The sequence below is a fragment of the Kogia breviceps genome, chromosome 13 (assembly GCF_026419965.1).
Source record: "Kogia breviceps isolate mKogBre1 chromosome 13, mKogBre1 haplotype 1, whole genome shotgun sequence".
Lineage (NCBI taxonomy): Eukaryota > Metazoa > Chordata > Mammalia > Artiodactyla > Physeteridae > Kogia > Kogia breviceps.
Window position 1 is genome coordinate 38,689,623 of NC_081322.1, and position 22,181 is coordinate 38,711,803.

The 22,181-nt window shown below is 40.8% G+C and overlaps 1 protein-coding gene across 3 annotated transcripts in view; it reads right to left on the reverse strand.

The window, feature by feature from the left end:
* The window catches only part of RTN4IP1 (reticulon 4 interacting protein 1), a 45,675-nt gene that overhangs the window by 17,258 nt on the left and 6,236 nt on the right, over positions 1 to 22,181 (reverse strand). For all 3 annotated transcript variants that reach the window (XM_059083849.2, XM_067011546.1, XM_067011545.1), the window contains exons 3-5: positions 22,089 to 22,157; positions 21,055 to 21,179; positions 8,802 to 8,850 (exon numbers count right to left, since the gene is read on the reverse strand). In XM_059083849.2, the coding sequence (XP_058939832.1) occupies positions 8,802 to 8,850; positions 21,055 to 21,179; positions 22,089 to 22,157 (243 nt within the window). The remainder of the gene's footprint in view (positions 1 to 8,801; positions 8,851 to 21,054; positions 21,180 to 22,088; positions 22,158 to 22,181) is intronic.

Consider the following 22,181-nt stretch of genomic DNA (forward strand, 5'->3'; position numbering starts at 1 on the left):
GAGGGGAATTAAAACATTTAGGACTGACATGATATATGATAGTTTATGTTTATGGGCCACAAACAGAGACACTTGAGTATAATCACATGTTGCTTTCAACAGCAAGTCCCAAACTAAATTAAAATATGTGAAGAATACAATCCAAGATGAATATCCGGTATCTGTATAAAAAAAGAAACTGTCAAGGAAAAAGGAAATTGTGTTCTAAGCACCTACATTTAATTTGTGTTTTCCTTAAACAGTATTAAATCCTCAGGAAGAATCTGTCATATCTTGAAACAGTTCAATGAATTTTTTTCCCAAATTTCTAGATTTTCCTCTCCCACTTAGAACTATCTCTTTGCACACTACTAAAAGGTTTTAAAACAGCTTCAGTTGTTTTACGATTTTATGTAAACTAAAACACAAGTACAAGAGATGTCTGTAAAGCAGACACCACTCAGACAGAGACAGCAAGCTGGCTGCCACTCCAAAAGCTCTTCCCTATACCCGGTCCCCACAACAGACCCTCTCTCCCAGAAGTCACTGTTACCCTGATACTTATAGTCATCACCTCCTTGCATTAAAAAAAAATGGTTTTATCACCCATATATGCACTCCCTAGATACCATAGTTTAGTCTTACCTACCTACCTATCTATCGATTTATTTGACTGTGCTAGGTCTTAATTGCAGCACTCAGGATCTTCGCTGCAGCATGTGGGATCTAGTTCCCTGACCACGGATCAAACCGGGCCCCCTGCATTGGGAGTGCAGAGTCTCAGCCACTGGACCACCAGGGAAGTCCCTATCCCCTTCACTTTCTTAAAATTTATCTGTGAAAGAATCTAGGCCATGTGACCTGCAGAGTTTTTCCCACTGGAAACTCTGGAATTTCTGACTGCACACCTGGGACAGTTCTACCTGTTACTCTGTCCTCTGTATCTTCTGTTTCAATCCATTTAGCAAGACTATGAATAGTGTCTGGCAAAATTATAGGATGCATAGCATATCTGGTTAGTGCCCTTTTTATTATCTCAGTGGCTGTCTACTGGTGGTTGCAAAATGGTGATATTCTCCCTCTCCTTTTTTCATTTAGTAATTGGAATACTTTTATAAAGAAACACCTCTCCTCATATATTAGTTTACTCAGGTGTACAGTTCGTATAGAAAAGGCAAATAATTTTTTCCTTTTTTCAGTTTATAAAATAATAAATTGGTTTCCTATCATCTTCCAAAAGTGACCACTTTTAAAAATATATCATCATGAACTCATGGATTTAAATATAGTTGAAGGATTTCAATCCACTGTAATTATCATTATGATTACTAAAGCTCAAATTGTCTTCTTTGACAATCTTTGGGAGTTTCTTCAAGTTGGCTACTGAGTCTTTCTGACATGCCTCAACTAGTCTTTACTAACTTCCTTGCTATTAATATACTCTAGGCTCATCCTCATACATTTTGCACCCTAGATCTGGAATCTGCCATTTCTCCAAGACGCTGCATTTTTTTCTGTGTGTAAGCAATGATATTTCAAGAGACAGCTTTACATACATACATATACAAAATATCTCTTGAGTTCATATTGATACTTCCAATTCAAATTCCAGACTGTCAAGCTTTTACTTAACCTCTTTTCTGTTACATCTGTATCTCCTTTCCTCCACTCCTAAAATCCTGGTTGTCAAAGGGGATGACAGAATTAAAATATGCCATAAATACCCAACTTTTCCACTGTATATTACAACATAACAGTCTCTGAATAATAGTACTAATATCACTACCAATGATTAATGAAAGGATTAAAATAATTTTAATATATGCTCTCTGCTCCTCTGCTTTTTAAAAACAGCTGTACTGTTTACCTTGTCAGAACATACGGCTGTTACACACTATACTCTCTTTTTCTAAGCCCTCATTTAGTTTTAGCTCTACAGATAACTTTATATTTAACATTTACCACCAGTCCTTGGTTCGATGTCTCTCTAGCCTTTTTAGTTTTCAGAAGCTCATTTTCTAGTAGATTTCTCACAAAGGGATCAGAAGAACATATTCCCCAAGTTCTTGCACGTTATTAACACTTCGTATGTGCCCTTTAGTGTATGGAGCCCAGTTTTGCTGTATATAAAATTCTTAGCATATTCCTTCTCAAGTGTCTTAAATATGTTACCCCATCCCTGCTCCCTCCACTAGCATTAAAGCACTGTTGTCAAAAAGTCTGTTAATAAGGCTTCCATGGTGGCACAGTGGTTGAGAGTCCGCCTGCCGATGCAGGAGACACGGGTTCATGCCCCAGTCCGGGAAGATCCCACATGCTGCGGAGCGGCTGGGCCCGTGAGCCATGGCCGCTGAGCCCGTGCGTCCGGAGCCTGTGCTCCGCAACGGGAGAGGCCACAACAGTGAGAGGCCCGCATACCGCAAAAGAAAAAAAAGAAAAAGTCTCTTAATAATTGAATTTTACTTACATGTCACATTCTCTTTAAAAAAAAAAAAATAACGCTACTTTTTTTTCTTAAAAAAGAAACCTGGTGTATAAAGCAGAAACACACCATTGTAAAGCAATTATACTCCAATAAAGATGTTAAAAAAAAAAAAAAAAGAATCGGTCCCAAAAGGGAAATGTGAAGGCAGTACTATGGAGAAACTTCCTCTACTTAACCACTTGACTCAATTCTAGATCATAAAGACCAAGTTTGACTTTAATTATCTTTCTTTCCAAGTCCCTTTCATTATATCCTCTGTCAGACTTGGTTTCCTCATTTGTGAAATAAGAACAGTAATGCCCACCTTATAGTTTTGTCAGAGGATTAGACATTAAAATAATTAAATGCACCAAGATATTGTATCTAGCATCTAGTATGTACTCAATAAACCTCCTTTCCTCCCCTTGTAAAACAAACAAACAACAAACAAAAAACCTGGTAGCACAGCAGTTAAGAATCCTCCTGCCAATGCAGGGGACATGGGTTCAAGCCCTTGTCTGGGAAGATCCCACATGCCGTGGAGCAACTAAGCCCACGAGCCACAACTACTGAGCCCACACACCACAACTACTGAAGCCCACGCACCCTAGAGCCCATGCTCTGCAACAAGAGAAGCCACCGCAATGAGAAGCCCGCGCACTGCAATGAAGAGTAGCCCCAGCTCGCTGCAACCAGAGAGCCCACATGCAGCAATGAAGACTCAACACAGCCAAAAAAAAAAAAATGTCCCAAGGTTTTTTTTTGTTTGTTTCTCCTTTTTCTTTAAGTGCCAGTAATTTTATTAGAGTTCCCCTGGATATTGCTCATGCTGGGTCCATGTTCTTAGATAAGTGCTTTGGTTATTTAATATGTAATTTCAAATCATTTAACTTCAGGAAAGCAGGGAAGTTTCTTGAATTACTGATTTTAGTATTTGTTCTATCCCCTTGTTTCGGTTTTCTTCTTCAGAAACTCCTACTATCCATATAGCAATCTTCGTTCCTGTCTTCAATATTTGACACTTTCTCTGAATCTGTTTTTATCTCTTTTTTTCTGTTGTAATTTACAATTTTTCCTGTTTACACATTCTGTTTCTATCAGGCCAGCATTATGTGTTGTTATTGAGTTCCTTCTAGTTAGTCTTCATTGCTAAATAATTTTTTTTTACTTTTTATCTGAGTATTCCAATTATGATGTATTTCGTTCTTTCATGCTATCGTATCTTTTAGATATATTAATTTATTTTTAATTAATTTATTTTATTTATTTATTTTTGGCTGCATTGGGTCTTTGTTGCTGCACAGGCTTTCTCTAGTTGCGGCGAACGGGGGCCACTCTTCATTGTCGTGCGCAGGCTTCTCATTGCAGTGGCTTCTCTTGTTGTGGAGCACGGGCTCTAGGCACGCAGGCTTCAGTAGTTATGGTGCACGGACTCAGTAGCTGTGGCTCGCGGGCTCTAGAGTGCAGGCTCAGTAGTTGTGGCACACGGGCTTAGTTGTTCTGTGGCATATGGGAATCTTCCTGGACCAGGGCTCGAAACTTCTTAACCACTGCGCCACCAGGGAAGCCCTCTATCGTATTTTTAATCTTTTTTTTTCTAGCTTGTTTTTGAAATTGCAGGTTTTATTGTGATGTTTTCCAATGTGTTTTCATTGTCTGTAGATATGTTATTCTACCTTGATATTTATCTATTACTCAACTGTTTAATCTTATTAAAATATGTTCATTGTGAAACATAACATACAGAGAAAAGTGAATGGAATATAAATGTACAGCTTAACAAATTATTATAAAGCAAATACTATTTTAAGCATCACTCAAGATTAAGAACTAGAACATCTCCTCACCTCCCCCTCCCAGTCAAAACCCCCCCTCACTCCCTTACAAGTAATAACAACTATCAGGACTTTTACATGAGCCTCCCCTCACCTTTCTATAAAGAGATTTATTATCTAGATAAGCAGCCTTAAACACTATTGTATAGTTTCACCTGTTCCTGAATGTCATTAAGTGGAACCATATAAGGTGTACTCTTGTTTCTGACTTCTTCCTACTTGTAAGATTCATCTACTTCATTGCACACAACTATAGTTTGTTTCCACGGCTGTGTAATGTTCCAGTGTAAGAATATACTGCAATTTACTTCCCCATTTTACTGTTGATGGCCATTTGAGTAGTTGTTTCCAGTTGGGGGGATAATACATGTCATTCTGGTACATATCTTTTGGTGAAACATGCATGTACAGTTGACCCTCTGTATCCAAGAACTTCACATTGTTGAATTCAACCAACCAACCAGGGATTGAAAATATTTGGGAAAAAAATTTGAGAAAGTTCCAAAAAGCAAAACCTGAATTAACAGTATACTTGCAACTATTTACAAAGCATTTACATTGTGTTTAGGTATTACAAGTAATCTAAAGAATATTTAAATTATACAGGAGGATGTGTGTAGGTTATATACAGATACTGTGCCATCTTACATAAGGGACTTGAGTACCCATGGATTTTGGTATCCAAGGGGATCCTGGAACCAATCTGAGGTTGGTTCTGAGGTTGGTATACTGAGGGATGACCATATGCCTATCTATACAGAGTACATTCGTAAAATTGTTATTTTGTCACAGAGCAATTTATATTCAGAGTTACTAGATGGTACCACATTATTTTCCAAACTGGTTGTACCAATTACACTCTAATCAGCAGGGTATTATATTTCTCTTTTTCTCCCTCCCTTCCTCCCTCTTTTCCTTTCTTCCATTTACTTATTCATTAACCCACATTTACTGACAATCTGTGGATTAGGCCCTGGGTATCTGTCTTAGTCCATTTGGGCTGCTATAACAACATACCACGGACTGGGTACTTGATAAACAACAGAAACATATTTCTCACAGTTCTGGAGGCTGGGAGTCTGAGATCAAGGTGTCAACACCTTGATGTGTGCAGAGCCCTCTTCCTGGTTCATAGCCAGTGCCTTCTCTGTGTCCTCACATGGTAGAAGGGCTAAGAAGCTCTGCTGGGCCTCTTGCATAAGGGCATGAATCTCATGCATGAATGCTCTGCCCTCATGACCTAATCACTTCCCAAAGGCCCCAATACCATCACTTTGGGCATCAGGACTTCAACATATGAATTTTGGAGGGACACAAACATTCAGACCATAGCAGTAGCTAATGGTGAATTAGAAAGAAGTCAAGGTGTGAATCTCCTGGGAGTCCTTTCCCCTCTCTCCCAATTCAGTGAGCAGGTGAATGAGAAACTCCAGCACTATCCCGGTCCTCAAAAGGTCTGAGGCGGGGTCTGGGGAGGAGGACAGCATCCAAATTCTCCCTCCTGTAAAGCCATGTGGCAGAGCCTCTGAGTGCGCTCACTAGCCCCTACTGGGGAAAGGGCCTCTCCCCTCATCCTGAGGGAGGCTTAATCAAGCCTGCTCTCCCAGCAGCCGGCCAGCTAAACACGTGACCACAATGGGAGCAGCCACTGGGTGCCATCCCGTTCCTAGAGGCTTGGGGCACTTTGCTTTGTTTGTTTTGTTTGAGGTAAAATTTACACAAAATTCATAATTTTAACAATTTTAAAGTGTATAATTCAGTGGCTTTTAGTACAATGTTGTGCAGCTATCACCACTATCTCATTCCAGAACATTTTCCTTACCCCAAACATAAACCCACACCCATCAAGCAATCACTCCCCATTCCCTGTTCCCCCAGCCCCTGGCAACCACTAATCTGCTTTCTGTCTCTATGGATTTGCCTCTTCTGGACATGACATAAATGGAATCATACAAAAATGTGACCTTTTTTGTATGAATTCTTTCACTTAACATAATGTTTTGAAGGTTTATCCATGTTGTATTATGTATCAGAATTTCACTCCTTTTGATGGCTAAATAACATTCCATTGTGTATATATACCACATTTTGTTTTTTTATCCATCAGTTGATAGACATTAGGGTTGCTGCCATTTCTTTGTCCATTATGAATATTGATGCTATGAAAATTTGTATATAAGTGTTTGTTTGAACATAGGTTTTCATTTCTCTCCGGTATATACCTAGAAATGGAATTGCTGGGTCACAGGGTAATTCTATGTGCAACATAGAATTAAGAACTTTAAGAAACTGCCAAATTTTTTCCCACTGTAGCTGCACCATTTTACATTCCCACTAGCAATATATGAGGGTTTCCATTTCTCTACATCCTTGCCAACACTGTTATTTTCCATTTTTTTAATAGCCATCCTAGTAGGTGTGAAGTGATATCTCATGTTTTTTTTTAATTGAAGTGTAGTTGATTTACAATATTGTGTTAATTTCAGGTATTCAGGGTTTTTTTGCATATTATATTCCATTATAAGTTATTAGAAGATATTGGGTATAATTCCCTGTGCTACACAGTAAATCCTTGTTGCTTATCTATTTTATGCAGTAGTTTGTATCTATTAATCCCATACTCCTAATTTGTCCCTTCCCCCTCTCCCCTTTGGTAACCATATGTTTGTTTTCTATGTCTGTGAGTCTGTTTCTCTTTTGTATATAGATTCATTTGTATTACTTTTTTTTAGATTCCACATAAGTGATATCATATAGTATTTATCTTTCTCTGACTTATTTCACAAAGCATAATATTCTCTAGGTCCATCCATGTTGCTACAGATGGCAATATTTCATATTTTATGGCTAAGTAATATTGCTTTGTGTATACATACATACACACACACACACACATCTCCTTAAGCCAATCATTCAATTGCGGCTTTGATTTGCATTTCTCTAATGACTAATCATGTTGAACATCTTTCCATCGACTTACTGCCCATTTTTATATCTTCTTTGAAGAAATGTCTATTCAAGTCCTTTGTTGATTTTTTAACTGGTTTGTCTTTTTGTTGTTGAGTTGTGAGAGTTCTTTACAAATTCTGGATGCCGTACCTTTATTAGATAAGTGATTTGTAAATATCTGCTCCCATTCTGTGTGTTGTCTTTTTACCTTCTTGATAGTATCCTTTGATGCACAAAAGTTTTGAATTTAATGAAGTCCAATTCATCTTATTGCTTCTTCTTTTGCTTGTGCTTTTAGTGTCATCTCTAAGAATCTATTGCCAAATCCAATGTATGAAGATTTACTCCTATGTTCCCTTCTAAGAGTTTTATGGTTTTAGATCTTACATTTAGGTCTTTAACCCAGTTTGAATTAGTTTTCACATATGACGTGAGGTAGAGGTCCAACTTCATCCTTTTGCATGTGCATCTAGTTGCTCCAGTACCATTCACTGAAAAGACTATTCTTTCCCCTGTTTAATGGTCTTGCCACCCAGGTCAAAAATCAATTGGCCACTGGGACTTCCCTGGTGGTCCAGTGGTTAAGGATCTGTGCTTCCACTGCAGGGGGGCACGGGTTGGATACCTGGTTGGGGAACTAAGATCCTACATGCTGCATGGTGTGGCCAAAAATAAAATAAAATAAACCTTTAAAAAGTAAATCAACTGACCATAGGTTTATTTCTGGATGCTCTATTCTGTTCCATTGATCTATATATCTATCTTTATGCCAGTACCACTGTTTTGATTACTGTAGTTTTGTAAGTAAGTTTTAAATTAGAGAAGTGTGAGTCCTCCAATTTTGTTCTTTTTCAAGACTGTTTGGCAATTTGGGGTCCCTTGCAATTCCATATGCATTTTAGGTTCAGCTTGCCCATTTATGCAAACAAAAGGCAGCTGCCATTTTGATAAAACTGCACTGAATCTGTAGATCACTTTGGGGGAGTACTGTCTTTTTTTTTTTTTTTTTTTGCGGTATGTGGGCCTCTCACTGTTGTGGCCTCTCCCGTTGCGGAGCACAGGCTCTGGACGCGCAGGCTCAGTGGCTATGGCTCACGGGCCCAGCAGCTCCACGGCATGTGGGATCCTCCCGGACCGGGGCACGAACCTGTGTCCCCCGCATCGGCAGGCAGACCCTCAACCTCTGCGCCACCAGGGAAGCCCCACTTTGGGGGAGTACTGTCATTTTTATACAGCATTTTGGCTATTGCATTTCCATATATATTTTAGAATCAGCTTATCAATTTCTACAGAATTGCAAACTTCCATCCACTTTCACTGCCCATGGTCTTCTTCCTTAAAAGTTTTCCTACATTTGTTATATAGGACAGCCACAAACTCACTCATATATTAAACCACTGGAAAGGTTAACACTTCCTTCTACATTAGAAAATTTCCTTCTTAGAAGAGCAAGCTGAAATCACAATGAATGTAATTTCTCTCACCTTTCAAGGAAAAATAGTTCACAATATATAAATTTATAAATTCATGAAAATAATAATCTTCCTATCCACAAGATAAAGAAATTGTCTTACCTGTATAGCAAAAGTACCAACTCCGCCTGAAGCACCCAAGATTAAAACACTGCAATGCAAAAAAACTATAACTAATGAAAATATTAAGCCAACATAACTGGATAAACAAACAAGACATTTTCAACATGTAACTGACTCAAGATAATCCCCAAAGCAAACAAAATCATCCACCTTCCCAAGATTCTACTACACAGGGATTTTTTAGGTTCACCAAGAACCTATAAGTGCTTAAAGTTAGATATACTATGAACTCTTTGCCAAGAATACAATATACCAAAAATACCAATGATTTGTATTTTTAAAAGTAGCTCAGATGCTTCTTGGTAACATCTGTCTTACAATTTTTCTAGGCTTAAATTACCATAGCTTTCTCTATAAGAGGGAGCTTTGGGATCCTTTGTAGTGTGTTACAGTATATTCAGTTGCTCTCTAAGAAAAATCACATTCCTGACCACATTCTTGCCTAAGTGGAATAAACGTCTTTTGTTCAGACACGTCCCATCACGCTCACCAGCTTTCATAAACGGAAACCAATCTTATCTTCAATTTGGCTTCTTGTTAAGCAGATGGATCTGTTCTATCAGCACAAACATGCTTGTGCTCCAGGTTTCTACCATGTTTCCTTACTGTATATGTAGTCTTCCTGCCACTCTAGACCAAGGATGTGCAGCCTGGAGTTTGTGGATGAGTGCTGCTGAGAGCTGTGAGGGTGTGAACCCTGCGAAATTGTGAAATGACTGAGATAACATGTAAAATTTGGTGAGATCATGCATATCCAGACTTATCATCCATTTCCCAAAGAAGGCATGATTCAAAAGAAAATCACTAGTCAAGAATCACTGCTTTGGGGCTTCTGGTGGCGCAGTGGTTGAGAGTCCGCCTGCCGATGCAGGGGACGTGGGTTCGTGCCCCGGTCTGGGAAGATCCCACATGCCGTGAGCCATGGCCGCTGAGCCTGCGCGTCAGGAGCCTGTGCTCCGCTATGGGAGAGGCCACAACAGTGAGAGGCCCCCTTACCACAAAAAAATTTTTAAAAAAATCACTGCTTTACATATTCTCACATTTTATTCTGAATGAAGCTAGAGCTCCAGTGAACTGCCTTCCCCAGACTACACAGATTCAGGTCCTCAGAAAATTGTTTGTACTGAACTGCACTTTGGTGTTCTGTTACCAGTCTAGGCTGAGAGACATTATAAAGTGTCCGTTTGATATTTGACACTACATTAGCTAAGGAGATACTGTTGAGAGAATTCTTCCTGAGAATTCTCTTTATGAGTGCCCACAGGAAAAACACATTTTTCTGAAGACTAAGTTGCTGGGAGTAGCTATGCTTCTATTTATCTGTCACTGCAAATTGTGTAACTGCAGGTTGTGGGTCCCTCTTTGACTTGGCTGCTGGAAAGTGCAGGGAATTTTGTCACCTATCTCAATCAGGTACACCTGGAACATACATTCTGTCTACAGTCTTAACCCTAGTTTCATTTTATTTTATTTTTTCTCTCTTACACAAATCACAGAAGGTTGGTTGTCACCCTTTAGATCTTAGAAGTTATCAGTAATATTTGTAAGCCAGCTATTCCCTTTGTGTGTGTGTGTGTGTGTGTGTGTGTGTGTGTGTGTGTGTGTGTGTGTGTGTGTGTGTGTGGTACGCGGGCCTCTCAGTGTTGTGGCCCCTCCCGTTGCGGAGCACAGGCTCCGGACGCGCAGGCTCAGCGGCCACGGCTCACGGGCCCAGCCGCTCCGCGGCATGTGGGATCTTCCCGGACCGGGGCACGAACCCGTGTCCCCTGCATCGGCAGGCGGACACTCAACCACTGCGCCACCAGGGAAGCCCCAGCTATTCCCTTTGAAATTACCACCAAATTACCATCAAATGTAATTAAGACAAGTCTTTTTGAAAATGATGTTCCTTTTAGAAGAGTTACTTTTAATTTCGTGGAATTATAAATTGTGAAGAATAAAAGAAACTTTAAAGATCAACTCCTCCCAAATCCTTCAGTTCACACATTTAATAGCTTTAATGCTTCCTAAATGGGGGCACGGTGGGGGAGGGGAGAAGCACTAAGACTGCTTCACAGATACATCCATCCCCAAATTAGTTCATCCATGGGGTATTTTACCCTCTTATTTTGGCACAATCTTAAAGAAATGTAACTAGTCAAACTCTCATTTAAGTTCTTCACAATCTAATCTTTTTTGCAACTCCGACTTCCTCTATTTCTGGAACAGAACTCTCCACCTGAGCCTCCCTAGTCCCCTCACCAGGATGTCCCATGCACGCTGGCCCATGCCTCAGGCTCTCAAATGCCTTTCACTGCCTGTTGAGGTCTCCCTTCCCTCAAAGTCTCAAATCCCAGTTTGCCTGCGCAATACCCTAGAGATAGCCCTGAGCCTGATATCCATGCCCACATTTGGCACTGGACACATTGTTAACTTTCATTCACATGCTTGCTGCCCAGGCCATTCTGCAAGACTCTGAGGACAGAGACCTCATATTACGCCCAGCACCAGCCATACTACCCTGGGTGTAGCAGATACCTGATCAATGCTGCTTGACTTTAAAAATCATCTAGGGACTTCCCTGGTGGCGCAGCGGTTGAGAATCCGCCTGCCAGTGCAGGGGACACAGGTTCGATCCCTGGTCCAGGAAGATCCCAGGTGCCACAGAGCAACTAAGCCCGTGTACCACAATTACTGAGCCTGCGCTCTAGAGCCCGCAAGCCACAACTACTGAACCCCAGCGCTGCAACTACTGAAGCCCATGTGCCTAGAGCCTGTGCTCCGCAACAAAGAGAAGCCACCGCAATGAGAAGCCAGCGCACCGCAACAAAGAGTAGCCCCCGCTTGCCTCAACTAGAGAAAGCCCGCGCGCAGCAACAAAGACCCAACGCAGCCCCCCCCAAAAAAAATTAATTAAATAAATAAAAATAATTTAAATCAGCATTATATCCCACAATTAACAACAACTGCTGCTACCCCAAATGAGGGAATCACCTGGCTATTTGAAAGACTGCATTAAAATTTCTTCCAATAAAGAAAAGCTTGAAATGAATTTCTAATTCTCACCCTGAGAATTAAGAGGATACCAAATACAATGGCTGCTTAAGGATCCAATGGCCAGACACATCTCCAACTCATTATTGTCAGTTCATAGCTTCCTCATAACTCTTGATTCAAAGCAGTCTCACTCCTCCATATGAGAAAGCAAAAATGTGTTTCTTAGCAGCGCTTGGTGGAAGAGGGAGTGGTTCTGCATTAGCAGCTTCAGTTCCTGATGGCGCCACTTGACGGCGTCCGCGAGTGCAAAACAGGCAAGGAGCAAGCCCAAAGAAGCGCTACAGACAGCAGGTCAGTTTGTGAAGCAGCCCTGGGGGCACACCATTCATTCTCCGGTCATGCAAACTCCATGTTTTGTGCAGGTTCAACCAGGGCCTGTACTTTTCTTTAAACAAAGAAAGTCCCCAAAACGGACAGCAGGCAAATATATTTTTCAAGCCAGCAATAAGTCAGCTGGTCCTCCATGGTTTGAAGCCCTTATGGCTGAAGGAACTATTCTTGTACTCTTCAAAACACTTTCAATACAAAGGGAAAATACTGCTGTTGCTTACCCGCTGTAGCCCTTCACTTCAGTGCTATACAGTGGGAATAGTTTCTACCCAGCTTGCTATAATGGTCGTGAAATATATTCAAACTTCACCGAAGTAGTAGCCGATTTGTAGAGTGAAGAAAGGTGTACTGCTGTATCTTCTATGTATTGCTTATCGGTTTATAAAGAGTAAGGGCCCAGGAAATACTCTCTTTACAAAAAGCACTATAATTCAAAATTGCCAAGAATTTTAGTCACATTCTTCTCTTACTTTCTAAGTCCACAGGCATAGCTTCTTTGGCAGTCAGTGGGAACTGCATTGTGGCTGATGTAAAAATATGAGAGCGGGCTTTCCTGGTGGCGCAGCGGTTAAGAATCCACCTGCCTATGCAGGGGACGTGGGTTCGAGCCCTGGTCTGGGAAGATCCCACATGCTGCAGAGCAACTAGTTTCCTTTCCATGACTGAGTCACTTTGGATTTAGCATCTGGGCACCTAAGTCCTTTACAATCACATTTTTCAGCATCACAATCTTATGAGACAAGGCATCAACACCCTAAATGCCTTACACAGAGAAAATATATGAAACATACTACAAAACAGCAGGCGATCCAGAAGTAGGGAATTGCCTTTCAAATGTCTACATTCTGGCTAAGCCCCAGAAATCTCTGAATTGCCAGGGCTAGATATCTAGAGACCTGGGATCTAGTCCCAACTCTCTCATTAACTGAATCTCTAGGCTTCAGATTCATCAGCTACGAAATGATCAACGCAGAGGTGTACTCTAGGTGTTAGTGAATGAGAATTGGCATTTTCAATCTAATTTAAGCTTATATTTCGTTCCTCCACCTTTCTAACGTAGAAGTATATGACCTTGACGATTTCCCCCAGACCACATACTTGTAATGGGAAAAAAAAAGCCACAAGAGTAGAGTGCCCTTCATTAAGTCCTAATGGCTCCGAAACAAAGCTGATTTAAATATGGCTAAATCTTCCATCAGTAGAAATAAATGGTCTTTAAAAGATAAGGATGCTGCTGAAAATGTATAAACTCATCTTTTAGTTTCACACACTACTTTTCAATCTGGAGGGAAAATGGGTGAAAGATAGCAAAGCGTATCATAATGTGAGAAATTTATTCCCTTAAGTGAGAAACTTAATCTGAATAAGGGGAATAGAATTACAAAATAAATCAACCAAACATGACTAAGACAGCCTGGGTTTGTGTGTCCCCTTCTTCTACTCCTCCATAATTCATGCAGACATTCCCCAATTTACAGACGAGTTCATGTGTAAATTAGTTGTTCAGAACTTTAAACGCATTTTCCCATGAAAACAAAGCTATTTATACGTCTTGGCAAGATGCCCAGGCTAGCCCTTTAAAAAGGTTTAGTTAACCCATAATGGACCAAGAACTTTATACACAGTATAACGATGGTTCTGGGGGACATGTACTCAGAATTTCAACCTGGGGTACTGGGAACACATCTTCCCAAATGGGACAGGCAATGCGAACCATCCCAAGACACTGGTTCCTTCCATCTGGTGCAAAACAGAGGAAGGAAGACAGAGGGAAGGCTCACTTATGATGGCAACACGAGAATGGATGAGAGAAGTAGCATGGTCAGAGGAGGTTTACCATGGAAGTGACAGGACTCAGGAAGTGCCACCCGAACATACGGCACCTTAGCAGACTGAATATTTTAAGCTGAAGGAATTCGAGAAACAGCATGTGAGGGAAGGACTCTCTGATCTTCTCCCATGAAAGCTGGTCATAAGACCCTCGTGTGAGAGGTGTGTGCCCTACACCTGGAGGAAAAGAGCACCTCATCTCCCATCGGACGCCGTGAGGACTCAGAACTAACAGGCCTTGCTAAGTTTTCTCAGTGTACTACACTTGGCGCATATGTTTGTCCTGTCACGTTTTTTTTCCACGACTCTCCACTCTTCATCAAAGCCGGCATAAAAATGTTCGGGTTTAAAAATGGAAACTGGGACCTCCCTGGCGGTCCAGTGGTTAAGACTCTGTGCTTCCAGTGCAGGGGGGCATGGGTTCGGTCCCTGGTTGGAGAAGTAGGATCCCACATGCCGTGCAGCCAAAAAATTAAAAAAACAAAAAGAAAACAGACTTACAGATACAGAGAGCAAATAGGTGGTTGCCAGAAGGGAAGGAGACTTGGGCAAAATAGGTGAAGAGGATTAAGAGATAAAAACTGACAGTGATAAAATAAGTAAGTCATGGGGATGTAATATACAGCATAAAGAATACAGTCGATAATACTGTAATAATTTTGTATGGTGAAAGATGGTTACTGGACTTATGGTGACCATTTTGTAATACATTTGGCTGTCGGATCATGTGTTGTACACCTGAAACTAACATAATACTATATGTCAACTGTACTTCAATTAAAAAAAAAAAATGCTCAGGTTTAACCACTTCTTTGGGTCTTCATTTCCTTATAAAGGATCCCATGTTGCATAAAACTTACAAACAAATAAATGTGTATGCTTTTCTCTTGTTAATTTATCTGCCTTTTGTTATGGGGGCCCCAGCCAAGACTTAAAAGAGCAGAGGAAAGAGATAATTTTCCTCCCCTACAGAGCCAGTGAAGCCTAAGAGTCAGTCCCTCTCACTTACACAAGGCGTGGAGAAGAGCCCCAGCAATGTATCTGAATGCACATGTAAGCAGATAGGGTAGGGGATCCCTAGAGAAAGAGAACCAGGCTGGGCTTTCTTGACAGAAGAGAAGCCATTTTTTGGCCTAAACCATTTTGTGATATAAGCCTGGCCACAATGCTTCCCCTTGAACAGGTCTCAGTAATTAACGATCTTAAGGGAACAAAAGAATGCAGAAATAACTCTTATCAGGCAAGAAAAGTAAGAATAGCAAAGATAGTACATCAGTTGTAATGACTCCCAGTTCTGTCAATGATAAAGATTAGCCTGAAGGGCTCAACCACCAGATGAACTGGAGCCTAAGGGATGATGAAGTTGCCCTTTTCTGACCCTTGTGACTTCAATCAACTAAAGGCCAAGCGCCTTCATGCATATTCGTGTTCTCTTAGCTTAAAACTTACTCAATTTTGCTGTTTGGAGAAAGACTGCCTTGGGAAAGAGCCCCAGCGTTCTCCTTACTTGCTGCAAGTGATAATATTACAAGTCCTTCCTTCTCCTTATCTTTGGCGTGGTTGTGTCTTTTGGTTTGACACCCACCAAGAGGCGAACCAAGTTTTAGGGTAACAGACATATGCTTTTGTAAAAATTGCAAAAGTAAGATATGCTAATGAAGGGTAGAAGAATATGGCACCCCAAAATATACCACCTAGGCATAAGAATTATTCAGAGCTGAAGGCAACTGAGAAGTAGATATAAGAAATCTCTGTATTCCCCCTATTTGCCTGAAAGCAGGACAGAAGTTTACAAAGGTGCTTGCTTTACTCGTTACCAAGAAGGACAAAGGTTAATCCCTGGAGATAACTGTAGACCCTTATCAATGGAGAAGGCACCAATTTAAATTTGCATAACTAACTTTATTCTTGCTTTTCCTGGCAAACTTTCCACAACTGGCCTTCTCTACACTCTTCTATCTTTTGTCTTGAACTAAAGATGGCATTTTGGCCTGAATTCTAAGCTAACTCTTTGAGTTACTCATTTTTCCTGGGTATCTCTTGGGTATACCTGAGGTGCACATGTTAATAAACTTCTGTTTATTTTTCTCTTGTTTCGTTTCCCTGTCTTCTGTTACAGAGGTCTCGGCAGAGAACTCAGAAGGGTAGACGGAAAATTATCTTTCCTCCTACTAACCACAATCAGTAAAAGCAGATAGGGTAGGGGATCCCCAGAGAAAGAGAACCAGGCCGGGCTTTCTTGACAGAAGAGAAGTTTAGTTGATTGAAGTCACAAGGGTCAGAAAAGGGCAACCTCATCATCCTTTAGGCTCCAGTTCATCTGGTGGTTGAGCGCTTCAGGCTAATCTTTATCATTGACAGAACTGGGAGTCATTACAACTGATGTACTATCATCTGCTTTCCCTGTATGCCTCTTTCCACTCCTACTTTCCTCTCTGTTATACTTCCTCTCTTGTCAGGTGACACTAGATTTGATTTGGAAATACATCTGCTTTGGGCTTAGTGGGAAATACTGATGTGGTTCATAGTAATTTCTGAGTACAGTTATTACAGGCTGTCCTGGTTTAAGAATGCCTTCCAGGAATATTCCTATTTCCCAGTAAGTCAACACAACAAGGTATCATAACATTTTATTACGATAAGACTGACTATCATGGTACCTAGCATTTGGATTATACGAGCAGTGAAAGAGAAGCAAAGTGTGAAATGTACAGAACCAGAAGCTGGTCTGTAGAAAATGCTTCCAATGAAAAGACATGTAAAAAAAGTACAACACATCACTGATAAAGTTAATTTTACATGACATGGACAATAACGAGTTGCACAGCAGAGGGGAGGGAGCAGGGTTTGGGAACAATATCATATTTTGGTTTACGGAAAATCACAGTTAACTGACAGTAGGAATACAGAGGAAGCGTCAGGGTGGTCATCGGGAAGTCTTGTTCTGCACAAGTTGAGTTTCAGCTGCAAAGGGGACACCTAACTGGATGGAACTGAGTAGAGAGGATGGGGTCAGAAATAGGATCTGCAAGTTACCAAAATATAAATGGAAACGGGGAGCAGATGAGATAACCCTGAGAGACAGGAAAGATGGAGGGAGACAACGGGAAAGCAGGTACACTTCAAGGGCTGGGCGAAGAAAGGGAGCCTTTAAAAATGATAAGAATTGGACCAAAAGGGAGGAAGAAAACGAAAGGAGTTTAGTGTCCCTGAAACCATGGAAAAAGTGAGCATAACCAAGGTGGGCAACAGCACCAGAGACTTCAGAGGTCAACTTGTTAAGAACCGAAAAGTATCGTTGGGTTGGTAACTCGGGCCCCAGTGAGAACACCTGCAGCTGATCGGCAAAGCCGGAGGTGAGGTTACGGTGCGCCGAAAAGTGAACGACTCCTAAACATCACAGGATAGTTTTCGAGGTGACAGGGGCAACTATCTGTAAAACACAAACGGCCAGGAAAGAGTTTGCTACTAATCCCTTTAACGGAGCCCTCCCGGAGCTCCCTGGAAAAATAGGCCTGGGGTGGAGGCAGTTCATTGGCAGCACACCAGCCAGGCCAGAGCCAGCACCTTCCTCCCAACCCCAGGATTTCTCCGAGCAAGCAGAACACAGGGCTTTCTTTCTCCTTCCCCTTTCCCCTCTCCCCGTACAACCTAGTCAAAGTGCAAATGAAAACCCAAAGTCCCCAGGGGTGGTGGGAGTGGGGAGGGCGGAGGAACAGGTGGGTTGGGTGGGGGAAGGACAGGCGGGCAGAAGGCAGCTGAAAGAAGGAAGCTGTTGTAATTACCGGTATAAGCATATGGGGGGGGGGGGATACAATGTTTTATGTTTGAGCCTAATTCTATAAACAGAATTAATCAGACACCTAATTTACAATCACATGACAAAGTGTTATTGTCCTAAAGCCTAATCTCAAAAAAGAAAGAGGGAAAAAGCATTCCTAAATCCACTTCACTGAGTTTCAAGTATACACGATTTAAAAGTGAAATTTATTTTGCGGGGGAGGAATGGTTCATTTTCTAACACTTTCTAATACTTCTGTCAAACGGTGAAGTACAACTTCGCAGCAAGAGACGAATTTCAGGCAGAGCATGACACTACCAATAAATAGAACCATCAAACAGAAAGCCTTGCCCAAAAATATCTGGTGTAATCACTTTTTTAAAAAGTTCTATTCATCTTGAGAACCCTAAGTTATCTATGTGTTCCTACAGAATAAATCATGAAGAAACTATGGATGGGCTGATAACAGGGAAATCATTTCCTTTGACTTTTCTAGTGATACCAAAGTGTGGGCAAAAAAGACACATGATGTCAATATTAAATTATCCCCTTGGTTAACTGACGCTCAGTTGTTACAGAAATATAATTATAGAACAAAGACAGAAAAAGCAAAACACCATCCAGGCCTTAGAAAGCTTTGTCCTAATATCAAAAAGCTGTTTGTTACAAAGAAATCCTGTAAAATCTTTCAAGGTGGGTGTTTTTGCCATTGTTAGTTTTAGGTTTTTTTAATTAACTGGCTAGAAAAACACTGTTGGTCCTTGATGACAAACACTGGTATTCTTTGTGCAGACTAAAGACTGCCTTAATGCCAAGAGCTAACAGTAAAAGAATAATTATTGCTTAGAGAAGCCAAAATATGCTCCACCAATCACAAAGGATAGTCAAACTGAAAAAAGCCACTTTGGACACCGGAACCTCTGCATTTAAGTTAGTAAAATCCCCCTATAATAGTAATTTCTTCATGTAAAATTATTTTTACAGTATTTTAAAGTGCTCACATCTCTCATGTGATTCTCACAGATAAGGAGTTGGAGGGACTTCCCTGGTGGTGCAGTGGTTAGGAATCCGCCTGCCAATGCAGGGGACACGGGTTCAAGCCCTGCTCCAGGAAGATCCCACATGCCACAGAGCAACTAAGCCCGTGCGCCACAACTACTGAGCCTGCGCTCTAGAGCCCGCGAGCCACAACTACTGAGCTCGCGTGCCTAGAGCCTGTGCTCCACAAGAGAAGCCACTGCAACGAGAAGCCCGCACACCACAACAAAGAGTAGCCCCCGCTCACCGCAACTAGAGAAAGCCTGCGCACAGCAACGAAGACCCAACGCAGCCCCCAAAAATAAATAAATTAATTAAAATTCCTAAAAATAACAAAAATGAGTTGGAGAGGAAGGCCATTATTACTACCCACGTGTAATAATTTCAGTAAACAAATTTCCTAGAGCACCAAGGGCCAAGCTCTCACTGCCTCTCAGAACAAAGGCATCCTCTGAGTCACCACACATGTGGGAATGTGACACAAGTCCATGATGTGACCCAGTGAGGCTCTTTACAGTGGATTTCATTCCAGTGTGGTTAACATGTGGCTAAATCAATGAACTGACCCAACTCAATATAACACATAAATCACTTTTATAAGTATAAAACTTTCCACTTCTCAAAGCTCACCTAACAACCTACATTGTCCTACACTCAGTACCTTGGTGGAAACAGCAGAGACCATAAAAAGCATGCACGTGGTCAGCTGATTAGTTAGCAGCAGTGTAGAGAGAGGAACCCAGGTCTCTACTTCCCCAGCTCCAAGCCATTACTGCTTAAACAGAAGATAACAGAGTACCTACAAAGCCAAAGATAAACTGGGAAGACAAGAGATAGTTAGATCAGTTTCTAACTCATTTTCTACAGAATACTAAAAAAAGTATGCCTGGAGGGCCTGAGTCAGCAAAAGGAATGAGAGCTCTCTATCTGGAATGGTCCTGGGGGCACAGAAAGCTGAAGGCTTTTGAGGAAAGACAAAACAAAGCATCAATGTCACTGCAGAGCTTACAATAATAATAAACGTCTAAAAATCCTGAACACGATTTTTGCAAGGTTATTAACTAAGACAAACCATTAGAAAAATCTACATGATCAAACTGATTTAATTTAAACAAAGTGTTGGACCAAAATGGCAACTTCAAGAATGATAAGGCCCAAAAGCTTAAAAAATAAACAGCGTTGACCTTTAGAATATTTACCTTGAATTCCACGATGAAGGGTAGCACCTCATTAGATGAACAGCCTTTATACTGCTTTCAGAAATACAGCTATTAAGCGTTCACTAAATTCAATGTCTATAATCCAACACATTAAAGGTAAAGTGCAATGTTTCATAACAACAGGAGTATAGATTGACACAGACTTGTTATTTTTCTGGCACAATCTTTAGCAACCAGAAAAAAAATTTGACCTACAGCTCTCTCCTTCATCACAATCACTGAATGGTTCTGAGGACCTAGTTTTCTCACCAAATAATAAAATCATCCGTTTTCTCTATGATGCCAACTTTCTGAAACACAAAGAATACAGTAGTTGCATTGCTAAGAACAGTAGCCACCATGTACTGAGTGCCTTCTGTGTGCCACAACCTGTGCCACTGATTTTATAACCCCTAAAACAAAACTCACAAAAGAGAAGTGTCCAAGTGGGCCACCCAGCTAGAAAGCAGCAGAATCTGAATAGGAACTCAAGAACATCTAACACTCACTGTGTTTTTGCAAACTCAGCAAGCACACCTGCAAGTCCTGGAAGCACCAGAACTGCCTAAAGGAGCCTGAGAGAGCACAGAGCCTAAGGGAACTCAACAATATTCAAACCCTTTATATCTGTTTTTCATAGAAACCTTCAAGGGTGAGAGCAACTCCATCGTTCTTTAAAATCTGTAAGGAAGTCATTCTTAACCTTTTTAGGAATCTGATGAAAGCTATGGATCTTCTTCCCAGAGACTGACATACAAACATTTTGCATCATTTTAGAAGGTTCAGAATACTAACATCCATCTACATATTTTTAAAATTCTCAATTGATTGAGCTAAGAATCAACAGAAAGAGATTTTAAAAGTACAAACTGGCACAAGAGTTCTTTGGAAATTGTTTTAACTGTTAGCACAACTCTGCTCATGTAAGTGAGCCTAGTTTTAATGCTTCTGACAAATCTACTGCAAAGACGTCACCAAAGGAAAGAAGGGAGTCTTAGATGCCACCACAGATACTCACCGTTTTCCTGTGCAATTCTTATCATTCAGGCCACCAATCTTGTTTATGGCAGACCAGGCTGTGAGGGCCACATATGGCAGAGAGGCAGCTTGAGTATGAGTGAGTGATTTGGGCTTGTGAGAGACCTAGATTTGAAGACAACAGTCAAAAACAAGCAATGACTTGCAAACCTATGAACACAATTAAGTACATCTATCTTCGCAGGTATCCAACTATTTTCAGAGATATAACATTCGGCCAGGTTCAGTGGTTATTGCAAACCCTACTCCCAAGATTATCCCTAAGGAATTTCTCCAAATGACTCAACCTGCCTCGCAGAGGTTCAGGAAGGTTTTATAGGTTACATTATCAGATACTGCTTAATGCTTCATAAAAAGACCACATTCAACAATACCATTAGTCCTAACTATACCCAGAAATAAACCCAAATAAACCCTGAGCCCTCATAAATACATTCTACTTTGTTTTTGTGCTCAGCTGTTTCCTTTACCCCCATTTACTGGAAGGTAATCTTTCCAGACTTTTTCTAATCTTATCTTTTTTCTAATCTTTTTTCCCTTCCTGCCCTCCCTTCTGTAGGCAATTTCCTTAATATTAACCCCCTTCTTTCTAATTAAATTGTTAGGCATCCTGACTGGATTTGATTAGACTCCTGTTTTGAAAGTGATCTGAAACAGCTTGATACTTCCATGCTTCTGTTTATGATGAATCGGTATGCTCCACTTGGTATATTTGGTTTCAACTATTTATACTGGATAAAACCAAGAAACACAGCAGAGTTTCTAGATCTTGCTCCAAATCCCTGTTCCACAAGACAAAGATAAATGCTTTGGCAGGCAGTGTTATTTAAACGACATCCAATACTTTTTCAGATCTTTTAAAAATTCCTATTCTCTATCTCGGTTCTTTCAAAACTACCCATAACACTTGAACCTGATCTCAAAAAAAAAAAGCACCTCCAATTATTTCAGAGATATTTGTCAGTCTTTGTTTCTACTTTCCAGTGGCATTTCAGCACAGAACTGGTGAGTTACCTCATTCCCACTGACTACAACAAACTCTGAGAGAGTGCCTTGCTTCCAGGGAGGAACTGCAGCCCAGACCTGAAACACACACAACTTCGTTAG